We start from the raw sequence: 15,082 nt of genomic DNA on the forward strand, positions 1-15,082 counted from the left end.
AATCTCCAAAACCTTTAAACTGTACAAAATTTACAACTTATAATTCCAACAAATATCTACCAAATTTTAAACAAATTTAATTAAAAAAAACTTCGAAAACATATAACACATAAACTACCAACTAAAAAACAAATAAGAAGAGACTCTCACTAATGTCAACATGCAGAAGTTTTACTCAAAGTACGATCTGTAATACGATCTGTAAGTCTCGTCAACATACCTGTAGAATATAGAACACGTGGATTTTTTTAAAAAAATAAAAAAAAGGTTCTGTTCATCAAAAGGCACTTGGACTTTCTCCAAAAAGTCGAAGGGTTTTGAAAGGCAGAAAGGGTTGAATATCTGTGATTTTTTGTATTTTACTAAAACATCTAAAATGAGCAGAGTGAATAGGAAATGGCTGAGATCCATCTATCTACAATATCTGAAATCCAATGTACTCGCGTCAAACCATTTAAAAAGTAACCAATATACAGATGCAATCTCTTGTATATACACACACCTAGAAATAAGGTTTTTGCGAAAGTCAATTGCTTCTATGGTTTTAAACAATCAATAGGTGAGTGCTGCTGGATTGCGGATGCAGGTTTATAAGTATTAAAATAAAACAATGAAAATGACATCGACGAGTCTGAGTTTTCCCGAAAAACGGAAGAAGAATTTATTTGCATTTTTGTAGCAGGGTGGAGACATAGACAGAGAGCAAAGAAGCGGAATGAAGAGGATGAAGGCAAAGGAGAGGGATGACGATGATGAAGAAGATGATGTGGATGTGGATGAATGCGTAGGCTTAGCGGACGGTGAGAAGAGGGGGAATCAGCGTCGCCCCTCTCGGAAATCCCGTCAATTTCAGCCACTTTCTGCTTCTTCTGCTACTGGTAAAAGTTAACCTAACCTTCTTCCATTCTAGCTTTACTCGTCTTTTTATCATCTGTCCATCGCTTGATATACCTATTCACAGTGTAGAATAAAAATCATGCCGAGTTTGAAGATCATGTTATAAGAATCTGGATGACATGGCCGGGGAACCTCATCTAAAAAGTCCATTTTATTTCTTTAGGCTTAGAAATGGTATGTCCATTCTACAGCCCAGCAAGGGGTAGTATGTGTGAATATATAGGGTTTACCTATTATTACAAAATATTAAAAACTATATATAGCTTAGATACATCTTAACTTAATTTAGATACAACTTAGCTTTAGAGTTATCTAGCATTGAAAAAGTTCAAATCGTAGTTATCAAATTCAGTGGAATCGTGCCAAATAACAGGGAAATTTGATTTTGGTTTGGTAATTATTACGTGCGATTCAGTTTGCTCGCCACATGTTAGGAATTTGGTGACAAAGGAGACAATTTCAGCATTCGTCGCATTCTTCAGTCATGGTTTGATTCCGCAGTCACCGCAGTCTCTGCATTATAGTTGCCAGCTTCCCCTGTGAGAGGTCCAACATAATTTTGTTGAGTCTGCAATAATTAGCAGCAACTTGAAGCAAGTTTTCCGGTTTGTATTGATAAAATCCATTGCGGTTGACTCCGATCCTGCCAATACCAAATTACTTTTGAGGTTTTCACTCTTGAGAGATACATGGTGTGCATTTCTCATTTTTTTTTCACGGTCTCACACAACGATAGGAATAACTTCTATTTCTCTGTTGGCTATTCAAAACATGTTGGATATTTTCATTTGTTCTCTATTGAACTCCTAAAGGTAGTACGCTGTATGCAAAAGAAAAATTAGCTGCACACGGAGGCTATCAAATATTGCTTCAATGCTTCATTGTAACTGTGGTGTCTCATAGGTATTGGCACTAGCTGTCTTTATGAGTACTATATTGTGTGGTTGAACAAGCTATATGATGTTGGGAGTTACACATTAGTCACCTTAATGAGGCAAGACTCAACACATCCTCCTCCATTGATAATGGAAAATCATCGTCTTCTGCAACAAAAGCTAGGGCAAATTTCACACACTGAGGCAATTAATACAAAACTGAAATTTCACCTTCTTCCTAGAAGGTTTCCCAGATCTTAACCCTAGACTTTTCAGCCTTTAAGACTATTGTTTTAATTTAGAGTGTAAAACAGCAGCAGAAGGATCACAATAGTTCACTTCAAACAGCTCCAAACTTTACAGCAAGTCAAGGAGAAGATATACAAAACAAAGAAACAAGTTTCAGCCCCTTATAGGGTAACTTATCAGCCAATAATCAGATCTGAAAATGCACTTTTACAGCAGTACAATTACCCCCTTATATTCTATCTCATATGTCAAATCACTTAACAATTTGCCCTGTTACTTATGTCCAATCAGTAAGACATAAATGACTCTAAATAACAAAACATAAAGAACATGTATAGCTGAAATTTAAACATGAAAATGACTCAAGATGTGGACAGCTGGAAATTTCATATATAAGCTCAAGATGAAGTACAAATACATATCATAGTCTTCTCTCAAGGCAAGTACAAAACTGCAACTATCCATAAAGCCCCCTAGCTAGGGTAAGTCATCAAACCCTAGCTCAATCAAGCAGATCTGAGTGCAAGAACATCTCCAATTCAAGCTTCAAGTCAAGACATCTTTCTATTCCCTTTTTCTTCACAAATCCACCATGGTGTTTTCTCTCAAACCCTTATCTCCAACCTCCAAGGGATAAACCCTAGTCCTAGAACTTCCAAATGCTCCAAGAAACTCCAAGAAGACCAACATACCCTAGTTTCTCAAGAGAGAGAATACAAGTGAAGAATTAAGAGAGGGAGAGAGAGAGAGGAAGTGCACACTCTCTAGTCAGAGTCACATCTCATCACAAGACATCTCCAATGTTTCTTCCATGAGAACAAACCCTAGTGATAAGAGAAAACTCCAAACCAAGACATCCTCTTTCCCTTCTGTGGCTTCTCCGAGGGTTTCCTTGTGAACTCATGAACCCTAGCGAATCGCTCCAAGAAGATAAATACAAAGAGAAAGATACAAATGATGATTGATGAAAAGACTCACTACTTCCTCTATTTGTATGAGAGAGGTAAGTGAGGCCAACGATACTATGGGGGCCTAAGCCCTAACAAGCAATCTACGTGTCCTTGTAGGTCACACAAGTGAGACATCCACTCTAGAGTATTGATGTCATGCTCCAATGGCAATGTTGTCCACAATAATGACTTCAAGCCTCAAGGTGATGTAGCTACACAAGGCAAGTCCACATTGTTTCAGTACAAGCCTCCACAGATTCCATCTCTCCTTTAAAGCAATATGCTCCATTAGGTCAACTGCCCCTTACAAGAACAATGTTGAAGCCCAGGCATCCCCAAGCCATCTCCAATCCTTTGTATAGGAAAGCTGTTGAGAATTGTAGCTTGGACAGGTTCTTTTGCATATGTTCAGTGTGAACATGTGAGAAATAGTTCGAGGTATTTTCAAAAAGTAATTCTATTTTGTAATTCACTTTAGTTAAAAAAAGCGCATGTCTTATATTTAGCTGTTAAGTGTAAAAAAATGTATCTCATGGATGCATGACTTAAACTAGGAGTAGACTCAAACATATATTAGGTTTTTGTCTTAACTAATTGTATAAATATAGGTTAAGATGGAGCTTTTCAGACACAATTGAGTAGGTTGAATGAGAGAGAGAGTGTTAATTTTATGTATGTTCTACGCTTAGAGAAATTTAGTTCAATTTTCACAGTTAGCTCAATCTCTTTTCCAGATTAGCAATCACATCAACATTAAAGTAAATCGCAGATAGAACATAAACATATAACGCAGAAGACAAGCCAAAACAAGAGGACACAAGATGTGGTGCTAGCTAGGGACAAACCTCAATATGGGGAAACCCTTGATCAATTCTTCTTATATGTTCTTCAATAGCTCAACAGAGAGAGAGAAAGAGATAGTACATTTACAACATAAGTCAACACTTTGACTTATCTAAATAAGAGCATAGTTCATCTCTAAGAAGATGATACATGAGGTCGCTGAACTCAGTTGAAGACATGCTGCTTCAACTGATTCTCCAAGGTGACTCCATCGCCTTGCTGCACCTATCATTGTGCTGCTCCTCATCATCGTGCTACACCTGACCGTGCTGCACCCATCATCACTATGCTGCATCTCATCATGCTTCACCAATCATGACAATACCCATCACTATATTGCATCATGTACCATCATGTGCCATTTGCTACACCATGTTTGCCATACTGTCCCATGTGCTTGCTGCACCATGCTTGCCACCATGTGCTTACTGCACCTTGCTTACCATACTGCTGTTTCATTGTTAGCATGTCTTTGCTGCTGTCCCATTGTTACATTGTTGTATTGTAACATTGCTACTAGCACGCTGTCATTGTAACATTGCTGTACCATGCCATCATTGTTATCATGCTGCCCATGCATCTTGCTGCACTATCATGCATTCAAACTTCATGGGTCACCTTGCTGTCACATTCCTAGCACTGCTGTCCCACTGTTAGTGACTGCTGCTCCTATGATTGCTTGCTGTCCCATTTGTGTTTGCAACACCGTGCTTGCTGCTGTCCCATTGTAACCTACAACAACCCAACATACCTTAAACACTGCTGTTCCAAGTCTGCTTTCACTGTTGTTTATACTGTGACTGGTTAGGGCATCTGGTCATGCTGCAACAACCCTTACAAACACATCTAACAGTCCACAAACAACCCTCAAAGATTGTAGCACACCTTCATGAGACTCCACACTTAGTACGTTGCTATTCTGGGCATATACTAGCCCTTAATCCTCCCTACACAGACCCTAATTGTGGTGCTATGGCTTGTGGCCTAGCACACAGTCCACCTGTAGCATACGACCAACACCATACAAGAATTCTGTCCACAAAACAGTGCCCAAACAGACTTGTGAGAGAGGTCTCCTAATTCAATCTTCCCAGCAAGCAACTTGGCCTTCCTTTTAGCAACTCGGTGCCCTGTTTAACCCACAAACCAGTCCCTGATCTCCTCGCTGCCTTAGCCTCTTCTTGTTGCGGCTACCTGTGGCTAGGGCTTGCTAAGGCCTCCTCCATGGCTGCGTTAACTTCATCCATGACAAAGGTAAGGGCTCCTTTCCCTTCCATAGCTTCGCTGACTTGTCTTCTTTGCTGCGGCTAGGGCAACCTCTTTTCCTCCAACGTCTAGGGCTTCCACTCCTAGATTTCTCTTCCACTAAAACCCAAAGTGAGTGGAGAGAAATCAAGAGAGAAGTGTGTGTGAAATGAATCTCAATTCATCTCCTTTTATACTAAAACATTGAGCACATGTGGGTGTTATTTAGTTACTGGCTAACCTTGACGAATTGTCTTATAACACAAATAATTTCATAACTCCATGAATACTTATTGGAATCGGATGATCTTTAGATCAATCCTACACCTCTCGATGAGAGGGATTCAAGAAAAATATCAACTGCCATAAATAAGATGATCCACACGAAGTTTGGCCCTAGTTGCCAATTTTAACAGAGAGAGAGAGAGAGAGAGGTGTTTTTGGGTAGCAAGTAGGTTGTATTTTCTTAGCAGTACTGTACAGGTCGTACTGCACACCAATAGGTAGTACAAATCCACTAGTCCTATGGTTCCATACATTTTGTACAACAGGGTTGTGCAATAGTCGTAAAGTCAATACATTAGAGTCGTACCACATATGGTAGGGTAGTATGACAATATTTTGCTATTTTGTTGATTTTTCAATAGAGCATACCTCTTAGACAAGTCGTAAAACTCACGTATAGGGTGATTTCAGTAATCATGCAATTGCTTGGTTTTGGCAGCTTGTGGAAGTTTCCTTGTAAGTTTTATTGAAGGAATGAAAAGCTGATTTTTGAAGGAGTAATGTTAAATTATGGTATGTTCTATGCTTAGAGCAGTTTACTTATTTTTCTTCTTATTAGCCACAGATTAGCAATCACATATACATTAAGTAAAGTGCAGATATAACATTAAATGATCAACAGAAAACAAGCCAAGACAAGAGACACAAGATGTGGGGGCTAGCCAGGGACAAACCCCAATGCTATGTCACAGGGTTCGACGAACCTGAAGCTTCAGGTTCGAAATTTGGCGAACCTGAATTTTTTTTTGAAGTTCGTTCAGGTTCGGCGAACCTGAAAGTCGAACCTCAAGTCGAACCCGAACCTCATTGAACTCCATCGAACCTAATCGAACCTAAACGAACCTAATTGAACCTAAACGAACCTAATCGCGAACTTAAAACTTTTACCGTTTGAACTGCTCTATCTTTGTGTTCGGCAGCAAATGCACTCTTCGAAGTTTCATAAACACTTTTGAACTGCTACTTCTGCAACAACTAGGTTGACAACTAGTCCCTTCACTGTCGGGTTGTTACTCGCTTCACTGCTAGTCTGCTAGAAATGAAATGATAAAAATTGAAGGGTGAATTGGTCTTTTGGACATAGGTGAAAAATTCACCAAAAAAAGTGATTCAAAACCCAAAATGATATATCAGCCGCAAGGCTACAATATAGCAGAAACTAGAAGCACAACTAAATGTCATATATATTAAGTAACAAACACTGAATCGAATTTAACCTAACTTAGTTAGTATAAAGAACGCTCATCTGAGAAGAGGTGTTAATTTGAAAGCCAGATTTCCATGCTTATCATTTCTTTTTTCTGTTTATTGACTGTTTGTAGTCATTGCTGAAACTAGGCACACATAAATGTCATATAAATAAGTAAAAAGCATTGGATCAATTTTAACTTATTTTAATTTAGTATAAAGGATAAGCGTCTGAGAAGAGGCGTTAATTTGAAATCTAGAGGATTTCCATGTTTCTCATTTCCTTATTATGCTTATTGGCTGTTGGTAATCATTGCTGAAAGCAATGTCTTTAAATTTCCTATTTCCACATAACAGTAAAAAACAATAATACATTTTAAAGTTTATATAAAACTATTGATAATCAAGTGCATGCATTTGCAACCTGCTTAAATGTCTTCAATCCATCCACCATTGTACTCAAAACTAGTGTTTTGTTCTCTTTAGACAGTGACATCCCAAAAATTTCCATGAGATAAAGAAATTGCATTCCTTCTTCCCAAAATAGTTGGGAAGTCCAACCACTTTGCCATGAGGTCTCTTTCAAGAACTGAATTGATACTTCTTTCAGAGAACTCAACAAATAGCTCCAATATACTTCTGGTCTGTGTAATGTTTTGTTAGTCAATTATTTATGTGCTTGTTAGAAGTGGAAGATAGTGTCCTTCGTAAATATATCTTATTGTTAATTTTGGCAGAATGAGCCTCATATGGGCATCTTCAATTATTATGACAGCATTATTCATGTATGTTTACTAATAAGAATTTGTATTCATGTGTTTATGGATCGATTTTGAATTTTCTATTATTTTGTCATATATATATATATATATAAATATATATATATTGAAAAATATGTATAGTCGAACCTAATGCCGAACATCATTCGAACCTGATCGGAAAATTCGAATTCGAACTCGAACCGTGTGACATAGCCCCAATGCGGGGAAACCCTTTGATCAAATCTTCTTTTATCTTCAGTAGTTCAACAGAGAGAAATAGTACAAAATTTGAATTCTGTAATTTTATATCAGTAGCAGCAAACCCTAGATCAACAAAGTCAAACTTGGTCAAACTAACTGAAATTGACCTCTAAAATACTTGGTCAATTTCCGGTCAACTTGTCCTCGAACAGCTTGAAGAAACAACCCTTGAACAGCCCCAAAAGTTCAGTTAGTTTGCAGATTTCTGAAGTCAACTTGCATCACTAAACTAGGGCAGTCAACACCGGTCAAACCAGAGGTCAGATCACCTCGATTTTTGTGCCAAAAATTGCGTCGTGCCTAGGAGAGGCAACCACACCCAATCCGCACTTCTGGAAGTTCAACGCTTGGTCAACGTTGGTCAAAGAGATGACCTGTTGCCCTAGCGTCCTTCTTTCTGCGTCTTTCTTGCCCTAGGACATCTTCCTTTTAGCCACACATGAGAGAGAGAGAGAGAGAATCCTTTTATGCGTAGGAGAGAGAGAGAGAGGATCCTTTTATGCGTAGGAGAGAGAGAGAGGATCCTTTTATGCGTAGGAGAGAGAGAGAAGATGAGTGAATTGAATTATCCAAATGAGGAGAATGCTCCTTGTATTTATATGCAAACGTTGAGGATGAATAGACGTGACTGTTGGACTTCTGAGCCTACATAAGTTTGCTGGCCGACCTTGACAATTTGTCCATAATCAAAATAAATTCATATCTCCATAAATACTTATCGGAATCGGATGATCTTTAGATCAATCCTACACCTCTTGATGAGAGGAATCTAGGAAAAATATCAGAAGCCATAAATAAGGTGATCCACATGGAGTTTGGCCCTAGTTGCCAATTTTAACACTCCCTCTCAACTAGGGAGAACTTCATCTGCAATTCGTTAGACCGTCGCTGCAATCCATCCATCAAATGCACTATCCTGTACAGCTTGACCACATTTTGCTCTGCCCTGCTTTGCTTTGCTCTGCTCTGCTTTGCTCGAACTATGAAGAAGAAGAAATGTTCGAGGATGTATCATACCATCCTCCATTGACCCAAGTTAGTCTCAGAGTGTGAACCACTCTCACTGATCCTAGATCAGTATCATTGATCCCAGATCAATGGAGGTCATCCTAGCATAGGGAGTACGGTAGATACAACGATGCGTCCATCGATAGTACTACTATGGTCCCTATCCTCATTTCCCTTCTCATTGATCAGATGAGAGGTACTTCCCATGAGTCCCAGACTGCATGGGTAGGATGCCTCGATAGGAGAACTAATCATCCTGTCCACATGAGAACGAATCATCTTGTCCAGTGGATGCCACAGAGAACTAATCATCCTGCTCCACAGTCGCCTCGGAGAACGAATCATCCGGTCCACAGGAGAACTAATCATCATGTTCCATAGTCGCCACGGGGTGTCACAGGGGAAGGTTGAACCTTTACCTTGTACATAGTGCACCACCAAGGGATGGTGAGTCGCCCTGTGGTCACATGTCGCTCCAATAAGTACCCCGCGCCTCCTTGGAGCTCCCAGAGCTCTATACATCATACTCGACCCTCATAAGAGGGTTTCTGAACGACACCAAGTCGTTCTCGGAAAGTCAGGAATTTGACCTTTCCTAGGGGCTTTGTCAAAATGTCGGCGACCTGTTCATCTGTACCAATATGTTGGAGCCTTATTGCTCCTCGTTGCACCATATCTCGAATATAGTGGTACCTGATATCGATATGCTTGGAGTGATCATGAAATGCCGGGATTCTCTGATAAACGGATCCCGCTCTGGTTGTAACACAGAATCATGGTGGTATCCAATGTAAATCCAAACAGCTCACTAAAGAGCTTTCGCAACCAGACTACCGCACAGGAGGCCATGCTAGTAGCAATGTACTCTGCCTCGGCGGTGCTCAAAGCCACTGACTTTTGCTTCTTGCTCATCCAGGATATCGAGGCAGATCCCAAAGAGAAATAGCACCCAGAAGTGCTCTTTCGGTCCATCTCACTTGTTGCCCAATCAACATCAGTATACCCAAGTAGTCTCACATCTTCGGCAGTGTATCTCAACCCATGAGTGATTGTCCCACGAAGATATCTCAATAGATTCTTGGCACCAATCCAATGTGAGTGGTGAGGCTGTACCATATGTTGACTCAATGTCTTGACTGCAAAGCATATATCCGGACGGGAGTTCACCAAGAACATTAATGCTCCAACGAGTTGACGATACTTGGTAGCATTTCGTAAAATAGGTCCGACAGCACTACCGCTTAACTTCTTGAAGTCAAGCTCCATCGGGGTAGTTACAGGCTTGCAGTCCACCATGCCGAATCTCTCTAATATTTTCACCACATATTGTCCTTGAGATAGGAAAATATCCCTTGGTTTCTGCCAGACTTCTAGTCCTAGGAAATAGTGCATAAGTCCTAGGTCTTTCATCTCGAACTCAGAAGCCAAGTCCCTCTTACATTTGTGAATGAGAGGGTCTGCACCTGTTAGAAAGAGGTCGTCAACATATAGCACCAATATGAGAGGCTTGTCATCTATAACCTTAAAGTAAAGTTTAGGGTCGGCTTCACTCCTAGTGAAACCAAACTTCATCAAGTAGCTATTGATCCTCTCATACCATGCTCGGGGTGCTTGCTTTAGCCCATAGAGGGCCTTCTTCAACCTACACACATGAGATTCTCGATCATAAATCTCAAATCCTTCGGGTTGCTTCACATAGACCTCCTCTTTGATCGAACCATGTAAGAACGCATTGTTGACATCCATTTGATGTAGGTTCCATCCTTGCGAAGCAAAAAGGGCTATGATCGAGCGGATGGTGGTATATCGGGCAACAGGTGCAAATATCTCATCATAGTCTATACCTTCCTTCTGGGAGAAGCCACGAGCAACAAAACGAGCCTTATACTTTCCCTCACTTCCATCAACTGCATGCTTTATCTTGTATAGCCATTTTGAAGTGACAACAACTTTGTCCTGGGGTCTGGGGACCACATCCCAAACATCGTTTTTCATAATGGACTCATATTCCTTGGTCATAGCATCCTTCCATACTTGATGCTTGACAACATCTGTGAATGACGAAGGCTCATTTTGGATGATCGTGCTCATGATGGTCAGGTATCCCTGATACTTGTTCGGCTTCTTGCTTTCACGGAAGGTTCCTCGAGGTGCAATGTGTCCTTCAGCATCATCAAGTGTCCCCCTAAGCCATGAAGGCCTCTTTCTAGAAGAGGAAGGCTCTTGCGGAGGAGGATCAATAGGATCCATGGGTTCTTCCACATCAGGCATTGTCTCATCTTATTTTTCCTTCGGTTCCCTGATGTTAGCTTCTTTAGATCCCCTTAAAGTAGGAAGATTGTCTACCTTGCTAAGAGCCATATCTTTGTCAAAGGTGACATCATGACTAATCTCGACTTCCCTTTGACCAACTACATAGATTTTATAGCCCTTAGTATTTTCTCTATAGCCCACGAAGATTCCTTTCTTTCCAGATGCACCCAATTTATTCCTTTTTTCTTTAGGCATATGAAAATATACAGGGCTTCCAAAAATTCTAAAATGAGATACGTCAGGTTTCTTACTGGTGAACATTTCTTCGGGAGTCTTGGAACCCAATGCTTGATGAGGGCATCGATTTTGTACATATACGGCGGTATTTGCAGCTTCGGCCCATAGAAACTTCGAAAGTCTTTGATCATGGAGCATAGCACAGACAACTTCCACAATTGTATGATTCTTCCTTTCCGCCACACCATTCTATTCAGGAGTATATGGCGTAGTAGTCTCCCTCTTAATGCCAGCCTCTTTGCAAAAGTCATGAAACTCATTGGATTCATATTCAGTCCCATTATCAGTCCTTAAGATCTTGATCTTCTTTTCGGTTTGATTCTCGATCAAGGCTTTGAAGTGCCGAAACCAAGAGAACACTTCATCCTTCTTTTTCAAGAAATATATCCAAGTCTTGTGAGAATAATCATCTGTAAAAGTGAGGTAATATAAATATCCTCCCAAGGAGTTCACAGGCATCATACTGGATATGTCTGAGTGAACCAACTGCAATATATCGGAGGTCTTGCTTTGGCTTGAGGGGAATGGTCCCCTTTTGAGCTTCCCTTCGGCACATCCTGGACAAACACCTTCTTGTTCTAATTTGAACTCAGGCATCCCGGTCACCATTTTTCTTACATCGGGTAGAGCTTTATAATGAAGGTGAGCAAACCTCCGATGCCATAGTTCGGACTGAAGAGATGTGTCACAAGACATGACACCCAGCGGACTTACTCCGACCTGATATAATGAATCAACTCGAAACACAAGAGTAAAAGCATCTTTAAAGTTCTTTTTCCATACACGTACCTTGCCATCGCTGAAGACCACCTTGTAGCCTTTGTCTTCCATTGCCGAAATGGACATCAAGTTCTTTTTGAGATCAGGTACATATAATACATCTTGTAAGTGGATGGTATTACCCTGATTCAATTGAAGAGTGACATTTCCTACGCCTTTCACGGGATATTTTGAATTATCTCCAAGAACAATTTCCAGGTTAGTTTCCTTCTCTATCAGATTATAGAGAGCTTCTTTGTAACCAGTGAAGTGCTTTGAGGCACCACTATCAATAAGCCAATTTCCCAGCGAGTCCGGGGGAGCAGTAGATAGAGCTGCTGGTAGATAATATTCATCTTGCTTATTGTTAACAATGTTAGATTCATACTTGGAATTTCTTGCCTTCTTGAATGGTTGTCCTCTTCCTTGATTTCTGACACTTCTTTTAACTCTACCATTCGACCTGCCATTCCTTTGATTGCCTTGAGAGGGATTTTGATCATCGTCTCGGTGTGAGTCCCTTTTATTAGGGCACTCCTTAGCATAGTGACCCGTTTTATTGCAATTTTAACATCATCTTTTTCTTCCACCCTTTGGTACAACCTTTCCTTTGAATTTAGCCCCGAGATTGTTTCTTCTTTTAGTATGAGAAGAAAAGGCAGAGGGATGACCTTTAAGTATGGACATTTCTTGCTCTTCCATCCTCGTTTCTTCTTGAATGCATCTGGTCATTAATTCCTCAAATCTAGGAATTACGTTATTGTTGAGAAGAGTAGTCCTGAATATATACCATTCAGATGGCAGTCCTCCAAGAGTTGTGAGTGTCATTTCCCTGTCAGGAATTGCTTCTCCAATGGATAGGAGATCGTTCTTGATCTCGGTGATTCTTAAGAAATATGCTTGCATACTCTCATCTTTGCCCTTCTTAATTTCCTTCAACTTATTTATAAGAAACAAGACTTGATTTGCATCATTAACTTTAAATAAACTCACGAGTCTATCGTAGATTTCCTTGGAGGTGTTCAGCTCAGAAACATAGGCCACCAATCGTTTGTTGATAGAGTCCCGAATGATCTTCCTTGCTTTGACTTCTCCTTTAGTCCATTTGTTCCTAGCAACAGCGGATGCATTTGATGGAGGCTCAACAATCCTGCCTCTCACATGGTCCAACACTTCCTGCCCTTCTAATGTTAGATCGAGAGACATCTTCCATCCGTGATAGTCAGATTTCTCACGGAGTTTGTCTTCAGCAGGGAAGTGTGTTGAGGACCCCATGATTTCCTTAAGATAGCTTTGCCAACCTTTTCTTCGGTGATTGCTCTTGCTCTTGCTCGGGCTTTGTCTTCACCTCAGCTCTGATACCATGTTAAATTATGGTATGTTCTATGCTTAGAGCAATTTACTTATTTTTCTTCTTATTAGCCACAAATTAGCAATCACATATACATTAAGTAAAGTGCAAATAGAACATTAAATGATCAACAGAAAACAAGCCAAGACAAGAGACACAAGATGTGGCGGCTAGCCAGGGACAAACCCCAATGCGGGGAAACCCTTTGATCAAATCTTCTTTTATCTTCAATAGTTCAGCAGAGAGAAATAGTACAAAATCTGAATTCTGTAATTTTATATCAGCAGCAACAAACCCTAGATCAACAAAGTCAAACTTGGTCAAACTAGCTGAAATTGACCTCTAAAATACTTGGTCAATTTCCGGTCAACTTGTCCTCGAACAGCCTGAAGAAACAGCCCTTGAACAGCCCCAAAAGTTTAGTCAATTTGCAGATTTCTGAAGTCAACTTGCAGCCCTAAACTAGGGCAGTCAACACCGGTCAAACCAGAGGTCAGATCACCTCGATTTTCGTGCCAAAAATTGCGGCTTGCCTAGGAGAGGCAACCACACCCAATCCGCACTTCTGGAAGGTCAACGCTGGTCAAAGAGATGACCTGCTGCCCTAGCGTCCTTATTTCTGCATAGTGAATTATAGTTTGAGATATTTTGGAGAAGTGTAGTTGCAATTTATTTTGACTTAGATTGGGCAAGCAATGTAGTAGACAGGAAGAGCACTTCAAGGTGATGCTTTAGCTTGGGATCAACGATGATATCATCTTTCAGCAAGAAGCAAAGTTCTGCTACACTTAGCTCAGAAGAGGCAGAATACATGGTACCTAGTACTACTAGTTGAGGCCATCTAGCTTCACAAGTTACTTGGAGGATGATTTGATCAAGAGTTGGAACCTACAACCATTTGCTGTAATAATCAGAGTTGTTAAATCTCTACTACCATACCTCAACAATTATTTTATACCCATAAATTATTTACTTAATAAAATCTAAAAATTGTTGGAAAATAAAATCACTGTTATTTTAACTTTCAGAAATTAAATTTGCAAGCATAAATAAAATAGGTGAATGAATCTCACTACAACAAAAAATTCCGCCCAACACAATTGTCCTTCACTTTAAATTACTCAGGAAAACTAGGCCCTCGATCCACAAAGAATAGACACAGAAATTACAGCTGCTGGAACCTGGAAATTGACCCCTTTGGAAAATCGGCCTCAAGGAATTCAATCCTTCTGGAACTTGGCCTTCCTAAAGATTTCGGTCTTGAAAATCAAACTTCTTTACCAGCTAACACAATTCCTCTTTCTCCCTTTGTACAACCCTTGCACACTAGAGAAAAATCGGCCCCTAGATAATTCAACCTCCCTCTAGAACTCAACGCTCTTGTTTAGTAATTCAGCCTCTCTCTCCTAGAGTCGGCCTCCCTAAAAATTTCTCTTGAAATTCCCTTATTGTAATCCTTTTCCCTTCTCTTCAGTCCTAGAGTTTCTCACTCTCTTGAGAAAATCGCTCTCTCAACAATAATGGTGCAATATGTCTTCATCCTCTCCCATAGGTTCTCTTTATGATTTCTCCATGGGCCAAATCCCTAATCTCTAATAGGCGACTAAGATTAATTCCCAACCTTCTTAGATCAGTGGTGGAGATTAGATCTAAGTCACTTAAATAATTTGTTATTTATCCTTAGATAAACATTAGCTCAAAGTCTACATTAATCAAGGTACTTTTTCCTAAGCTAAAGCTTCGGAAGTAGACCATATTGTTAGGATATTCCGACACATAGGAAATAGTTAAGTACAACTTGGTCTAGTTTAGAGTTAGGTAAAGTGTGTTTCTTTACCGTTGTACATATTGTAATTTACA

At 40.0% G+C, this 15,082-nt stretch overlaps 1 protein-coding gene across 3 annotated transcripts in view; it reads left to right on the forward strand.

Annotated features, from left to right (window-relative positions):
• Positions 1 to 329: 329 nt before the first annotated feature.
• LOC149238979 (DIS3-like exonuclease 2) overlaps positions 330 to 15,082 on the forward strand; it is a 230,039-nt gene continuing 215,286 nt past the window's right edge. The window contains exons 1-2 of one of the 3 annotated variants that reach the window (XM_089373274.1): positions 330 to 559; positions 683 to 878. In XM_089373274.1, the coding sequence (XP_089229400.1) occupies positions 716 to 878 (163 nt within the window). In that variant the 5' untranslated portion in view covers positions 330 to 559; positions 683 to 715. Of the gene's footprint in view, positions 560 to 682; positions 879 to 15,082 lie in introns of those variants that run through there. The other 2 variants (XM_089373273.1, XM_089373275.1) reach the window with 2 other exon arrangements.

Source organism: Pinus tabuliformis, chromosome 8 (genome assembly GCF_031772625.1).
Source record: "Pinus tabuliformis cultivar Carrire ecotype Pingquan chromosome 8, CPIR1, whole genome shotgun sequence".
NCBI classification, from domain to species: Eukaryota; Viridiplantae; Streptophyta; class Pinopsida; order Pinales; family Pinaceae; genus Pinus; species Pinus tabuliformis.